This window comes from Mustela nivalis, assembly GCF_964662115.1.
Source record: "Mustela nivalis genome assembly, chromosome: 4".
NCBI classification, from domain to species: Eukaryota; Metazoa; Chordata; class Mammalia; order Carnivora; family Mustelidae; genus Mustela; species Mustela nivalis.
In genome coordinates this window covers 9,065,532-9,080,756 of record NC_139023.1, presented here as the reverse complement: position 1 = coordinate 9,080,756, position 15,225 = coordinate 9,065,532, and the positions used below count along the sequence as shown (strand labels likewise).

Sequence of the window (15,225 nt, the reverse complement as noted above, 5' to 3'; positions counted from 1 at the left end):
TCCAAGTAAAGAGCCTGGGCTAATGTGATGGCAGCAAAGATGGAGAGAAGTGGGAAATTTCAAAGCAGACTTTGGCAATCTTATGTCCTGTATCCTTTCCCTTCCCCCTCTGCCATCTCACCTTATTGGCAAGAGAAACAGTTTCTCGGAAACCATTCCATGAAACTCAGGTGAAAATGACCTCTCCTAGTCTTGAAGGCCAGAAAGACATGATTTATACCTAAACAAAGCATCTTTTTCCTTATCGATGGCTGGTTCAGGAATGGACACACGACCCAAGCTAGGCCAACAAGATTATTTCAGGATCCAGGAGTAATTTTTTTCCTTGTAGTGTTAGCCATAAAAAGAATGTAATCCTCAAATTATATTGGTGTAAGACGATGATTATCCTCCTATATCCACACTACCCTTCTTTTAATAAAACACTTCTCCACAAGTTACATGGGGGTATGATGGCCATACAGCAAGAACTGGGTCCTAGGTATGGACATAGAACTAAGTTCTGGTCAGGAAGTGATATTTGCAAATCCTTGGCCAATTCAATAAAAGGAAGTACCTGTGGCTGCCTTCCTGCTTCTTATCTCTCTTGTGCTGTGCATTAGTTTTCTAGGGCTGTCTTACAAAATACCACGGACTGGGTGGCTTAAAAAACAAAATCCAAGATCAAGGTGTTAGCATGTTTCATTTCTTTGGAGGTCTCCATCATTGTTTTGTAGATAAGCCACCTTTTTGCTGTGTCCTCAAATGATCTTTATTGTGTGTACATATTTCTGGTGTCTCTTTCTATGTCCAAATTTCCTCTGCTTATAAGGACACCTATCAGACTGGATTAGGGTCTACCCATATGACCTGATTTGGCTTTATTCCCTTTTTAAAGGCATTACCTCTAAATGTAGTCACATTCCTAGATACTGGGTGTTAGGGTTTCTTTCTTTTTTTTTTTTTTTAAGATTTTATTTATTTATTTGACAGACAGAAATCCCAAGTAGACAGAGAGGCAGATAGAGAGAGAGGGGGAAGCAGGGAGCCCGATGTGGGCCTCGATCCCAGGACCCTGAGATCATGACCTGAGCTGAAGGCAGAGGCTTTAAACCACTGAGCCACCCAGGTGCCCAGGTGTTAGGGTTTCTTTATCATTTTATTTTTTTATCATGATAAGTATGTGTACTCTTTAATCCCCATTTCCTATTTCACCCATCTCCCCAGCCACTTCCCTTCTGATAACCATTAGTTTGTTCTCTATAGTTAAGAGTCTGTTTCTTTGTCACTCTTTCTTTTTCACCTTTACTTGTTTCGTTTCTTAAATTCCGTGTATAAATGAGATCACATGATATTTGTCTTTCTCTGAATGACTTATTTTGCTTAGCATTATACGCTCTAGCTCTATTCATGTTGTTGCAGATGTCAAGATTTCATTCTTTTTTATGGCTGAATAAAATTCCTTTGTGTGTGTTGGGGGGATATCTTCTATATCCATTCATCTACTGAAGGACACTTGGGCTACTTCCATAGTTTGGCAACTGTAAATAATGCTGCAATAAACAAAGGGGTACATGTATCCCTATGGATGAGTATTTTTGTATTTTGAGGGTAAATACTCAGTAGTACCGTTACTAGACCATAGGGTAGCTCTATTTTTAATTTTTTGAGGAAACCCCATACTGTTTTCCACGGTATGCGTACTGAGTTTGCATTCCCTCCAATGCAGATTAAGGTTTCAACATGAATTCTGGGGACACAATTCAGCCCACAGCAGACTGGAACATAGATGTGATGCTAGTGAGCCAAATTAGACTTGGTAGATGAAGTCAACACCCTAAGGCAGAGCTGTCCAATAAAACTTTCTGTGATGATGTGTATGTTCTATTATCTGGGACTCTCCAATATGGTAGCCACTGGCCACATCTGACTATTAAAATTAATTAAAACTAAATAAACCTAAAAAATCTAGACTCTGTTGTACTAGACATATTTCAAGCACTGAGTAGCCACATGTGGTACACAGCTACCACACTCAACAGCACAGGTTAAGGGATGGTGTAACAAAACGGGAGAACTTATACCTATGCATGACCGGAAGGACAACCTCCACAGTATCACATAATCTATCTTGCTTCAACCACATGTGTTTTGGAGTCTCTTTGTTCTAACAACTCATCTTATATTTTAATCAATAGTTATTAGAAGCAAAGTGCTGCCAAAACAAACTACTAAAAACTCTGGTAAGGCTCAGAGGACATACAGCAAGAAAACATGTCAGGCAGAAAAACTAACCACACCTCTGTTTTGCAGTACCAAACCACTTAGTAAAACTCCTGTCTGCAATAATGGGGAGGGCACATTCCATGACTAACAGGTGCATATAGCTCTAAGAAAAGCAGTTAGAAAAACTCAGAATAATCACGGGTATTGGCTGTTTAAAGAACTGGCAAAAACGTCAGCTCAACCGAGAGTTAAAACATAGAACAGAGACAGACATAAATAGAATGCCACTGAGAGAAGCTCAGTAGCAAACCATACCCTAGCCTCAGCCCAATAAATCGAGGCCTCTCAGGTTAGGAAAGGCAGGACTTTTGTGCTCCAAATATATCAAGAGAACTTTGTGACCGCAGAGGTTCTTTTCCACAGAGTAGCAAAGCACATGAGAAGAGGGCCCCTTTGTGATGGGTTTTGATATGTCAACTTAGTTAGGCTAAACTAAAAGGAGGGGAAGGCAAGCGGCCATTTTTTAAGTACTTCCTCTTAAGTATTCAAACACTAATCTATGTGCTGCTGTGGAGGGATCTGTAGATGTAATTGAAGTCCCTAATCAGGTGACTTTTAAACTATGGTAATCATCCTTAGTGACCCTGACCTAGTAGGGGAGGTCTTAAAAGAGATTGGGACTTTCCTGGCAAATGAGACTCCAAGTAGCAGCTGAGTCTACTGTTCTCCCTTCCTGGATCTTCCTATCCTAAATGCCTAGGGAGAACAGTGTCAACATATGCCCATGGATTCTAGATTGCTTGAGATCCGTTCCCAAATGCCTACCTTACAAATTTCAGATTTACTTAGCTCCCAGAATTGTAATCCAATTCCCTGCAACAAATCTTTTAATACCTACCTCTTTCCCCACCCCCTCATAGAAATCTGTTTGTTCTAATTCTCTGGTTAAACCCTGGCTGATACACCATTCAAGCCTATTATTTCAGACGCCCTCAAGGTAGCCCAGTAACACAGGGAAAGAGGAACAGGCCTAGCACAGAGACTAGAAGAAGAATGAGTAGATTTCACAAATTATGACTAAAAAGGGTGTGCTAAAGATAATGTCATATGGTACTGACTTAGAACAGAACAGAAATCTATTAGTAAAGGTTTTGAAGAGTACTACCAAACTACATTACTGGTCTATAAAAACCTAGGACAGAACCTTGAAAAACGTACAGGTCCTTAATCTATACCAACTGGCAGGAAGCTATAAATGTTGTACAATTCCTAGGATGTCGTATTCTTGAATGCCTACTACTTCAAATGTGGCAAAGGAAAATAACAAGAAAGAATCACCTAAGAACAAAGCCAACGGGACACAACAATCAAAAGGCATTCCACTAATAGAGCAAAATCAAAAGTTTAACCAAGGAATTTATATAGTTGCCAAAGCAGAATCTTCTGATCAGAAAGATCTGCTATCTACTTCTATTCTTTCCTTCTCCACTGTGCAATGGGTTGGACAAAAGGACTCATTGTTTTATAGATTACTTGCTGAATTAAGAAAAAAAGAAATATGTAGATATCTGTCATGTTGAGCTATGTCTAGTTACTGGATGGAACTTTGGAGAGATTCTCTTGAGAAAGGAAGAAAAGTATGTATTAGGAGAAAGGTTTGTACCAATGTTGGGTGACCAAAAGGTTCATACCAGTACTCAAGAAGAAAGGTTTAAATTGGAAATATGCACTTGATAGTCACTAGCATATACATAAATACACAAAACTAGATAAGATCACCTAAGAAGTGAGACTACATACAAGCCCAAATAGGATTCGGGACTAAGCAATGAGGTACCAAATAACCAAAAAATGTACAGTGAGTGAGGGGACTAGGAGGAAGAAAAAAGACCAATAAAAGCAGCTAGTAATGTAGAAACAGAAGAGGGTGGTATTACATAAGCAAAAGAACAGCAATTTTTAAGAGGCAAAAATTAGTCAACAAAGTCAAATGCTACTAAAAAGAATAAGAAATGGACACAACAATTAAATATTATACCCAAAAAGATATCTGTGTATCTTTCAAAAACAAACCACAGCAGTATCAAAAGAAAACTTCTAAGAATATTTTCTTAAAATATTGGGGTGAAGGGTCTCCGGAAATCGTAAAAGAGTAAGTCATTTTACTATACAAAAATAAAAATATTTCTATATTGTGAAAATACTGTAAATGAAGAACAAATAATACTGTGAAGGATTACTATGCATAAATATAAACAGCACCAACAATCACTAAAAAGAAGACAATTCTAATAGAATAGTAAAGGCTGTAACAGGAAATTTTCAAAAGAAATCAAAATGAAAAATAAAAATTAAAATTTACCCAATGTCAACAGTACTCGGGAAAATAAAAACAAAAACAAAACACTGTTTTTTAACTCATTTTAAAAACTAAGATTGCTCATTTCCAATAATATTCTTAAAATACCCTGTTGATGCAAGTAAAACTTGGGGAGTATTTATTAAATTTAACATGTGCATAACGTCTGGCCCAGCAATTCTTTCCAGGAATCCATCCCAAAGAAATATTTTTAGACTCAAAAATAACTGTAAAAGGGCATTCACTTCAGCATTATACAGATAATAGCAATGTACTAAAAACAATCAAAATGTCTACGAATACAGGGGTGTCCGGGTGGCTCAACTGGTTAAGCACCTGATTCTTCGTTTTTCCTCAGGTCATGATCGTGTCAGTCAGGGTTGTGAGATCAAGCCCAACATCCGGCTCCAAGTCTGCTTGACATTCCCCTTCTCCCTCTCCCTCTGCCCCTCCCCTGCACATGCGCATGCTCTCTATCCTTCTCTCTAAAATAAATAAATCTTTAAAAAAAAAGTCTACCAATATAAAAGAGCAAATAAATTATGAACATTCATACTAGGGCACATCCATAAGTAAGTAAGAACAATGAGGGAAATCTTAATGCACTCTGTCAGACACACAGACCCCCTTCCCCACCCCACACTCATTCATTCCCTCCCACCAAAAAACTAGAATGTTTGATTGATATACACCAAGCTGTTAACAACATCTGCTTTGAGAAAGAATAAGACAAAAAACTCTAGCTATTAGAAAACTTTTTTAAAAAGTATGAACGCATTCCTTAGTTTTTATAGATAAATAAGTACGTAACCATTATCTGAAGACATCTCTCTTCAACTGATGTATTTTAAGTATGTTCATCAATGAAACTTTTAGCAGACAAAATGTGTAAGCGACAGCTTTGTTCTCTGTGACAGATAATTTGATTAACATCCACCAAGGGGAAAAAAAGAAAAAATTTAAAATAATGATTAATTGTGAAGGATAAAATTATAGGCAATTTTTGTATTCTTCTTTAGATCTTTTTCATTTTGTCAAATTTCCTACAAATGTATATAAATTTAATTAATAATGTTTAACTACAAAAACACTGTATTTAAAATCTAATTTGGAAGATATTTAACATTGTACTCTATACTGTCTTATAACACCGTTTCTCATATTTTAACATATTTGTATCTGCATTAGCCACAAGTATACCTTTACAGCCCCTATTCTCACTATAAAATCTTCAGGATAAAATTAGAAAGGATGAGTCTTTTGTGTCATTTAATGGTTAAGGATATTCTAGAAAAATAGCACATACAGACTTATCTTAAAAAAATCAGAACACGATACCACAAATTAGTGAGCATTACAAGAGGCACTCATAAAAGATGTAAAGTCTATTCAATTTATACTAAAAAACAAAAATAAGACAATCCATATAATAAGACCAATTCTAAAGGAACCCAGTTATATTGAAAACACAGATTCCCAAATAGATAAACTAAACAGGACTAAAACCATTTTCACAGTTTTAAATTATTATTAATTTTATCTCTACATGATTTAAATTTTATGAAACTAGGAATAATGTTTCAGTTTCTTCGAATTCCTCATTATCCCTAATTTTGCTAGGTCTCAATAATGCTTTTTAAATTTATTTAGGAAAGTATAAACAGTGATTTTTCTAAAACTCATGAAAAACAATTCCATCATTCTAATTTTTCATGTATACAAATTTAACTTTTACTAACCTACAAGGTGAATAAAATCATTCAACTCAACATAGACAGCTATTACTCTATTAGAGCTAACTTTTCAACATTCACTGAGAGGGAAATGGTTGAGATTACTATATACTGAAAACAGCCACACATAGGATAGAGTCAATAAATGTTTGTCAAGTAAAAAAATTAACTCCTATACTACACCTTGAACTAGTTAAGAACTGTACTGGAGCCTTTGAACAGGGCTATTTCTGTTATTAAATTCAAATAAAAAATAAGAGGGAAATCGCATAGAGAAGATAAGAGACAATAATAAGGTCAAAGACTGAACTGGAAATAGACCTGGTATGATACAAACAAGAATTCATTTTCTTTCAGGTCTCAGATTTAGGGTGACAGGAAAGAGGAAAAGGAAAATAGAGCTTTATGTTAATGTTTATTTATTCCAAATTGAAAACTGATGAAACTAATTTTTCTACAGGTCTATTTCTCAAAGGTTCTTTAATTAAAAGACAATTCAAGAAGAAAACCCCAGATCACCAATTAATTTTAGGACAGGTTTTCTTCACTTTTTTTTTTTTTTTTTCTGTTCCTTTTTTGGCAGGGGGAATATGGGAGGAATGAAAAAAAAAAGTTAAATGAAACTCAATGATAGCTCAGGAGGAGAATATGCCTTGCTGGAGATGCACACATACTGACTACTTTCATAAATTAGTCATGTCTAGTGTGTACTTTAAAATAATCTCAAGAAATAAGAAATGAGGAGTTATTTTCAAAATTGAAACAACACCATCTAACACATCTCTCATTTTTCTCCACAATTCAAGTTTGAGTAACTGATTAATCTGAACATTAAGTAACAAGCAATAAAAATAAAGTATAATCTGCAGTCTTCCTTGATCACGGATTCCATCCTTAACCCTCCAATCATTTTTAAACTATCCCACTCTAGAACTTGCTTAGTTTTAGTCATCATTTTCATGGTACAGCAGGCAGAAATATACATAATCGATTTTGTGCAGATGTATCATAGAATTATTTAAGAGTTAGGATTCTCCAATGCCTTATTTCATCTAGTTCAACACCATACTGAAAAAGTATGTTTTGTTTCAGATCAATTGCCCCAAAAAGCCCATGATTTTATCCATAACTCATAAAAACCTATTTAATTTAGCCTATTCTCAGCAACCTTATTTCATTTAACACAATTCACTCTGACCTATCTGTACACGTTGAGAGGGACTTCATCATATTATCAAAAGTGTTCATAAACATACTAAAGAACACTGGATCCAAACGGAATTCCTAAAGTACTATAAACTACATTTTTTCATAACAGACCCTCTTTTACATCTAGTCTCACCCAGAAGTAAACCCAAGTTGACTCTTTTAAAAGATCGAGGTAATATTTGAGCTTTATAAGATAACAGAAAGCAATCTACATTGTGCTTTCAATAATCAGGTGAATACTGATGTCAAGTTTCAAAGCATTTTTGGAAAAAATAAAATCCAACATGTCTCTTCAATAATTAAAACCCAAGTTATAAGTAATGATAAAATGATACCTATTGTCCTTCCACAATTCCACTTCCCCTCATGACTGGAAAAGATGTTTTTAAAGATAAGAATATAGGGCATCTGCGTGACTCAATCACTAAGTGTCTGCCTTCAGCTCAGGTCATGATCCCAGGGTCCTGGGATCAAACCCCAAATCAGGCTCCCTGCTTGGGAGGAAGCCTGCTTCTCCCTCTCCCACTCCCCCCACTTGTATTCCCTCTCTCACTGCCTCTCTGTCAAATAAATAAATAAAATCTTAAAAAACAAAATAAAGACAAAATATATATACATTAAGAAGTTAAACACCATACATTAGGAAGAGTATTTTGATTGTGCGTGCCAAGTGGATAGGCATAACTACCAGACAGGTAAGGTTCCAGGGACCAGAAGGATATTTATATTCACTCTCCACCTTCAATTTCCTAATTTTTTTTTTTTTTTTTCCAAAATGTGGAAGTTGAAGGAAGTTAGTCAGATTGAGCATAGATTATCATGGATGCTGGTGCCCTCTATTGGTCCTAACAAAAACACAAGTGGTATCAACAGGCACTACCTCACAACTATGAAGTGAAATTTTTTTCATCTATGGTCAAGTATGTAAAAATTATATGGAAATACATTACAAGGGTATTTCCTAACTCACTAAATCATCTTTATAAGAATGCAGAAGAAACTGCTGCCATAAATGCAAATATGCTGCCTCCAAGACCTAAAAACTGAACTTTTAGTCAACCAGATGGTGTAACTTGACTCTAGCAGAAACAGTCTAGTAAACACACTTGCAACCTTCAGGGAATCAAAATGCATTCCTCTGATGTTCCCAAATATTTCCAGAGTAAGTGGTTAAAGAAGAAATATGTATTCATTTATTACTTATTTATTTTTACTTCAGATATCTGACTTCGTGAAAGCCTAGCAGAGGTTAAGACACGAGGACTTATATAAGACATATGGTATAGTACAGCAGGATATATAAAGATGTGTAAGGCAAGCTTTCCCATCTTCAGATCTGGTAGTCCATAGTAGAACAGATGAAAGCTGCTTCATTAATTAAGCAATTAAAAAGGCAAAATGTGAGGATTTAAGGTAAGAGTAAGCATAGGACTAATTTACCAGAAAGAACAAATAAGTCTTGGACTTCACAACAGAAATAAGCCTTCCGTGTTACTACATTACCTTGGTTACAAGTAGTTTCCCAATTCTAAACAACGCACATAAATGCCTGTCTGATTCCCCACTACTATTTGAGTGAGAGTGTTTCAAAATAACAAGGTGGGAGGGAGAGAGGGAGTCACAGATCTCTCTGAGAATCTAATAAAAGTTCTGCACACACACTATTGGGGGTAGGGAGAAAGAAGAGAACACCTCACAAGAAACTTCAATAAAATTTTAGGGTTTAATTTCAGGTATTCACAGCCTATCTAGATCCCAAATTAACAACTCCTATTTAAGAGCAAAAAAAATTTTTTAGCTTAGTAAAGGAAATAACCTTGCAAAGTAAAAATCTTGAGAGGGAGGAAGAAGCAACAGACTGCTTCTAGAGAGAGTAGTTTTCACTATGGAGTTTCATTTTGTTAACTATAAAAGTTAACATTTGTCAATTCTAGATGGTGGGAATATGGGCATACTTGATCTGTACTTTCCTGTATTTCTTCTTTTTCATTGAGTTGAGTAAGAAAAAGAGAAGGACACAAGAAAATAAGAACAAGAAAAGGAAAGAAAAATTTGGGGTAGTCAATTTGTCTTCAGTGGTTGCCCTACTGCCTTAAAGGATGTTCCCTATACCATCTCAATTTGTTTTCACACCATCCGAAATGCCAACATCTAAGATGTTGTACTCCACATCATGCACATAACAGAACATGTGAATGAATGAATGAACGAACGAACAAGGCAGCTTTGAATCAAACAGACAGGTTACGTCCTGTTCTGCAACTTATTGGCTATGTGACCCTGATTAAGTTACCTAAAACCCTTCCTTCTAAGCCAATATCTTTGACTCTAAAATTAACATGAATAACCCCTCCCAACATCTGTATATTTCTGAAACTCACCCACTTTATTCAGGATCTACGTTTAACCATTTATTCTCAGTATCATACCTCCCAAAACCTATATTTAATCACTGGTGCATTTTAAAAATCAATGTGTCTTAAAATAGTTTTGCTCACCATTATTTACCCAGTACAACAATTTTTTGGTTTATGTGCTGCCAAAACGGGCACTACCCAGTACAACAAAATGCCCAACATACAATAGGAACTCTAAACACGTATTGAATAATGAAACAAATATGAGGAGGACACCTACTTCATAGGGATATGATGAAAATAAAGTAAGAATACATGGTATCTGTATTACTTAATTCTCATACCAATGATATACAGCAGAATCCACCTTATCACCATTTACATAAAAGCAAACTAAGGTGCAGAAAGGTTAAGTATTGTGTCCAATATCACAATGCTAGTAATGGATGGATCCTATCTGACTCTAAGCTCTAGTCCATGCTCTTGACCATTACGCTAGACTGTAAGAGCTTTTTTACGCTTTTAAAAGGTAAATATACCTAAGAGGCTTAAGGTACTTCTCAGGCATTCAACAATCAATGTACATTGGCTTAACTGGCTTTCCTCCTAACACCTATGGAGGTGGGAGAGGACTGTCACTAAGAGAAGTAATTAGTAACTGCAAGATACCGAAATCTGCTATTTGGCAGCCCTGGATTCAAGAAGGGAGAAACTCTGTTCCTTCTCTTGGTTTCCCAAATGAATTATGGAATCTCCTTAAGTACTAATATTCACTGAAAATGTTTTTTTAATCAAGTATTGTGCTTAACCAGACTAAGAGACAAGAAAATTATGACAGAACTACCTTTTCAAAGATCTTAACATCTAGTTTACAAATATTGCTATATCAATTAAGAGATGAAACTGGGGAACAAGTAAGTTTCTCTGAACTCATCTGGGATTCTACCATTAAAACAAAGGAAAGTGAATGGCATTTTTCCATTAACAAACAACCCCCCCCCCCCGCAAAAAAAAAAAAAAGATTTGGAAGCAAATTTGAGGGAACAAAATCTACTGAAATAATTTTTTTCTCTCCCTCATTCTCAACCCTACCTCTTCCAGATCTACAAACAGATTCTCCCCAGCCTTGCAAATCCTTTCCAAAGTGAGTAAGTCAGTACTAATTTATTCACTGGCTCCCCTTGTCTAAAATTTCACCACTAGGTTTGTCTCTTAACTTTAAGGCCTCAAGTTACTTACCAAATATAGCCAGAATTCTGAAAAACTCCTGCTATATTTACATTTTATCTTTAATAAAAGTTACTTTTAAACACAAATCCTACCTTTAAAGAAAGTTTTTTTCCCCTTTGAATTCTGCATTAGCGAACACTGAAACCATTCAATTACATTTCAAAATGCCTTCAATAGAAAGCAACAGTTCTTCTGAAATGGAGTATCAACTCATGCAATTTTAACATCTTTTTCTTGGAATATTTAAGTAAGCAATTTAATTTAGTCACTAATTTGAAAAGAAGTGCATTACAATTTTATGTCAGGAAATAAATTTCTGTGCATTTTCCGTTATTAGTCACCCACTGAAAGCCAAAGCAATTAGGCATTTTTCAATTTTTGATCTAAGATTTTTGAGTCAAATAGGAGGGAGGAGAGTAGGAGAGGGAAAAGGAGAACTCTTGCTCTTATACCATTTTTTCCAGTTATAGATGAAGTTACACAAATTATGTAAAATGTGATTATTCTATTCTGCCATTCAATAGAAAATACAATTCTCAATACGCTACTCCAACATTTAATAAGAATCAGATGCTTGTTCTTCAACATTCAGGTAAGGCTCTTGTTTAAATTAAATCTCCTTTCCTTCCAACTTTCCCTCTTTCAGCAGATATAGAGAATATCCAGCTAACATTTCTTTGTAGCAAAAGTATGTATTTTTGCTAAATTATCTGGTTAAATACCTGAAACCACAACTACATACAAAAACTGTAACACTTCATATTCCTTAATCTTCTGATGATTTTTATTAGCAGGATAATCTCAAGGATCATGTTTTCCGTATTTTTCATTGTGTAGCCAATAAGAGACTGAATTAGAAAATGGTCTTAAATACAATGAGTATTAGCCACAGGATTTCCTAGTTCCAGAAAGTTAACCTTCTGCTGACATGTCAATAAAATGATAATGAAATGAAAAACACTGCACAACTCATCCATTTAGCTTACAGTATACAGTGACTGTGAGGTATGTTTATTCTTTATTTTGGTCAAGGATGGAGGCAGGTGCAGAAACATACTGTACTCCTTTCTGCCTGCTCATCCCTCAACATGCACCTATATAGATTTATTTTTAATGGCTGCACTTTCTTACACTTATTTCTCCTGACTCATCTTCATAACAAAGGACAAACCCACTGTTCACAGCACTGTGCACAAAACAAAATAAAGCATATTAAAAACAAAGAAACGTCCCTAGTTGGTGAAAGTCAACACATATTCCCATTTTCTGAGGAAAATAAACCTGATTCACAAAATTAACACACCTATAAACTTATTAAAAGTTTTATTTATTGGGCCAAATCCAGTGAACAAAACTACCTAGGTTTGTGAAGTTTACAGCGTAATATTCCAGGAAGTACTGCACTCAAGTTGATACCAAGTTCCAAATCAGAGCCTGATATTTTGTGGGAGAATTAAAAATCCTAACAAAATCGGCACTTTGCCCACAGCTTCATGATTGTGTTACCCTGCAATTCACTACCTAATTTTTTGAAAGATGTCAGGAGGGGAAATAAGCTGTCATAAAAAGTGTACTGGTCTGAGCCACTAGAAAACTTTGATTTCTACTTTTGCTACTATCTACCACAATCAGTTTCGTCTAAGCCTTTTTTTCCTCATTTTTAAAGGAAAAGGTCTGAACTAGATTACTTCAAAAATGCTTCTCATCTCTGCAAAGAATCATACAAATGAAAGATTCTCACTACCATAATAGATTTTATTAGAACTAAGAATCCCATCACATCCTCCTCTTCATTGTTTCAAACGTAGCTCAAGCAACACCCTACACTGAAAGGTCCAACTAAAATCAGTACAGAATCTATCAACACAAACCTGTTCTTAGAATTCAACTGGATAACGGAATAGCAAGGAGTGTCTATCTTTTTGGCATACGTACTTGAACTATTGTGTCTCTACCTATATAACTTCATCCAATCTGAGGTAAAAGAGAATCTGGTCTTCCAGTAACACAGTTTTCAAAAAAATAAACCCCGCACCAAGATAAACTCCGTGGAAGAGAATAAATGGCAAGTGGTACTTCTAGATAATTCAGTCATTCTCTTACAAGATCTAAAATCAGCCTTTAAAGCTGTTTTCCTTCTGCTGCCTTAAGTTACAACTTCTTTCTCCAAATCAAGATTTTCTAGCTTCCATTTCAGGGAGTGGACAAGAGAGTTACAAAAGAGCTGATAATAAGACTAACTTAGTTTTTTTGTCAGTATGGTATGCTTTACTGAGCTTTTTGGGTTATATGTGGCCTTTGAATAAGGTCCTGCAACGCCGCCTGTCTGTGGACCCAGGAAAAATTATAAACAGTTATGAAACCAGATCACTAGGACAAACCAGGAGGCCTTCCTATTCCAACTCCCCACAACCAAGGCTGGCTTCAAAGCACTCTTTAGTTGTCCCCTATTATCTGGAAAACGACACAGCCTGCCTTAATTTTTCCTCACTAAGGAAGCATCTGAAGATACGTATGCATGCACATGTCAGAGTCCAAGATATTTTTCAGCCAGTGAGTTATATAAAAACGTATATGGATCTAAGTTGAGTTCATCCACCATCCCTGAGAGAGCAAAGAGCTAAAGGCTACTTCAGCAGCCACGATGCTTATGGGAAGAAAAAAAAACCAAACAAAAAACAAAACCCCCAAACCCTGCAGCAGAACAGTATGGAAAAGTACAGCTTCTCACGTGTCTCTCCCATACACACATACTTAGCCCTGAGTCCATTACAACCTTAGCTCCCCTCAGAAGCGCTCCGCTGCACCCCCCGAGCGGGAGAAACGTACCAACCTCCCAGCCAGGCCCCAGGAGACTCCGCTGCCGGTTCTCCTCGCCCTCCCGCTTTGGTCCCGCCCCCGCCCCAGGAATAACATGGCCCTACTGACCCCAGGCCGACTCCGCCGGGCGTGCAGAGGGCATCTAACCAATTCCCTCCATCCTTAACCGTGTGAACCGTCCCAAGATAACCTGCTGCTCACCCACTCGGGGGGGGGGCTGTGTGGTCCTCCCACCCCCCACGTGTCAGCTACCCTCCCCCACTCCCCCCCTCCCCCCCGCCTCCCGATTGAGGCCGGGGAAAGAAAGAGGGCAGAGGGAAGCCTGGCCGCGGACACAGATCAAGCCCCGGGAGTCGGTCCCACCGCAAGCCCCCTCCCACCCTCGGCCCCGACCCTTGACGGTCCCTTCCTCCCTCCTGCCTTGGAAACCAGGCCCTTGCCTCAGAAACCTCCTCTTCCTCGTCGTCGTCGTCCTCTTCTTCCTCGCTGTTGTTGCTGCTGGTGCCGCCGCCGCCGCCTCCGCCACCGCCGCCGCCTCCACCGCCGCCGCTGTTGTCGCTGTCGCTGCTGCTTTCGCTGCTGCTGGGGGGTCGGCAAGTCCGGTTACGCTTGGCCTTGTGGTGCTGCTGCTGCGGCGGCTTCTTCTTCAGGAGGAGGTCGCAGACGCGCACCATCCCACGAGGAGAAGAGGCCGAGCGAGCCCCGCTGCCGCCGCCAACGCCGCTGCCGACCTCCGCCGCCGCCGCCGCCGCCGCCGCCGCCACGGGGGGGCCCGCCACGGCCGCCACCGCCGGGGGGCTCCCTTCTCCCTCAGCAGCCGCCGCCGCCGCCGCCGCCGCCACCGGAACCGTCGCCTTCTCCATCCCCAGGGAAAGAGGGAGGGCGCGGACGGGGGAGGGGCGTGGGGGCTACGCTCTACCGCGACTTCGGCCGCACCGGGGCCGACACAGCGCTCGGTGCCGCCTCCGCCGCCACCGCCTCGGTCACCTCTACTGCCGCCGCCGCCGCCGCCGCTCCGCCAGCTCTCACCTCGTCTCGCGATACTAAGGGCGGGGAGGCTGACGGTGGGAGGGAGGGAAAGGGAGGGAGTGTGAGGGAGCAAAGGGGGGGGGTGAGGCGTAAAGAGAGACCCGGGTGTCGGGAGACCCAGAGGAAGGGAGACCGCGGAAAGGCGAGGGAAGTGTGCCTAGGGCGACTTCCGAGAGGGGGGCGGCGGGGACAGAAGAGACCCGCGGTTACTGTCGTAGCGCCGGCGAGCGCCCGGATTTCTTCTCTTTCCTCGCTATTTCCCCCACACACAGCCCTTCAGACC

General features: G+C 38.8%; 1 protein-coding gene across 4 annotated transcripts in view; it reads right to left on the bottom strand.

The window, feature by feature from the left end:
• ANKRD17 (ankyrin repeat domain 17) overlaps nt 1-14,915 on the bottom strand; it is a 160,251-nt gene extending 145,336 nt beyond the window's left edge. For all 4 annotated transcript variants that reach the window (XM_082727716.1, XM_082727717.1, XM_082727720.1 and 1 more), the window contains exon 1: nt 14,354-14,915. In XM_082727716.1, coding sequence (XP_082583842.1) covers nt 14,354-14,776 — 423 coding nt within the window. In that variant the 5' untranslated portion in view covers nt 14,777-14,915. The remainder of the gene's footprint in view (nt 1-14,353) is intronic.
• Nucleotides 14,916-15,225: the final 310 nt, after the last annotated feature.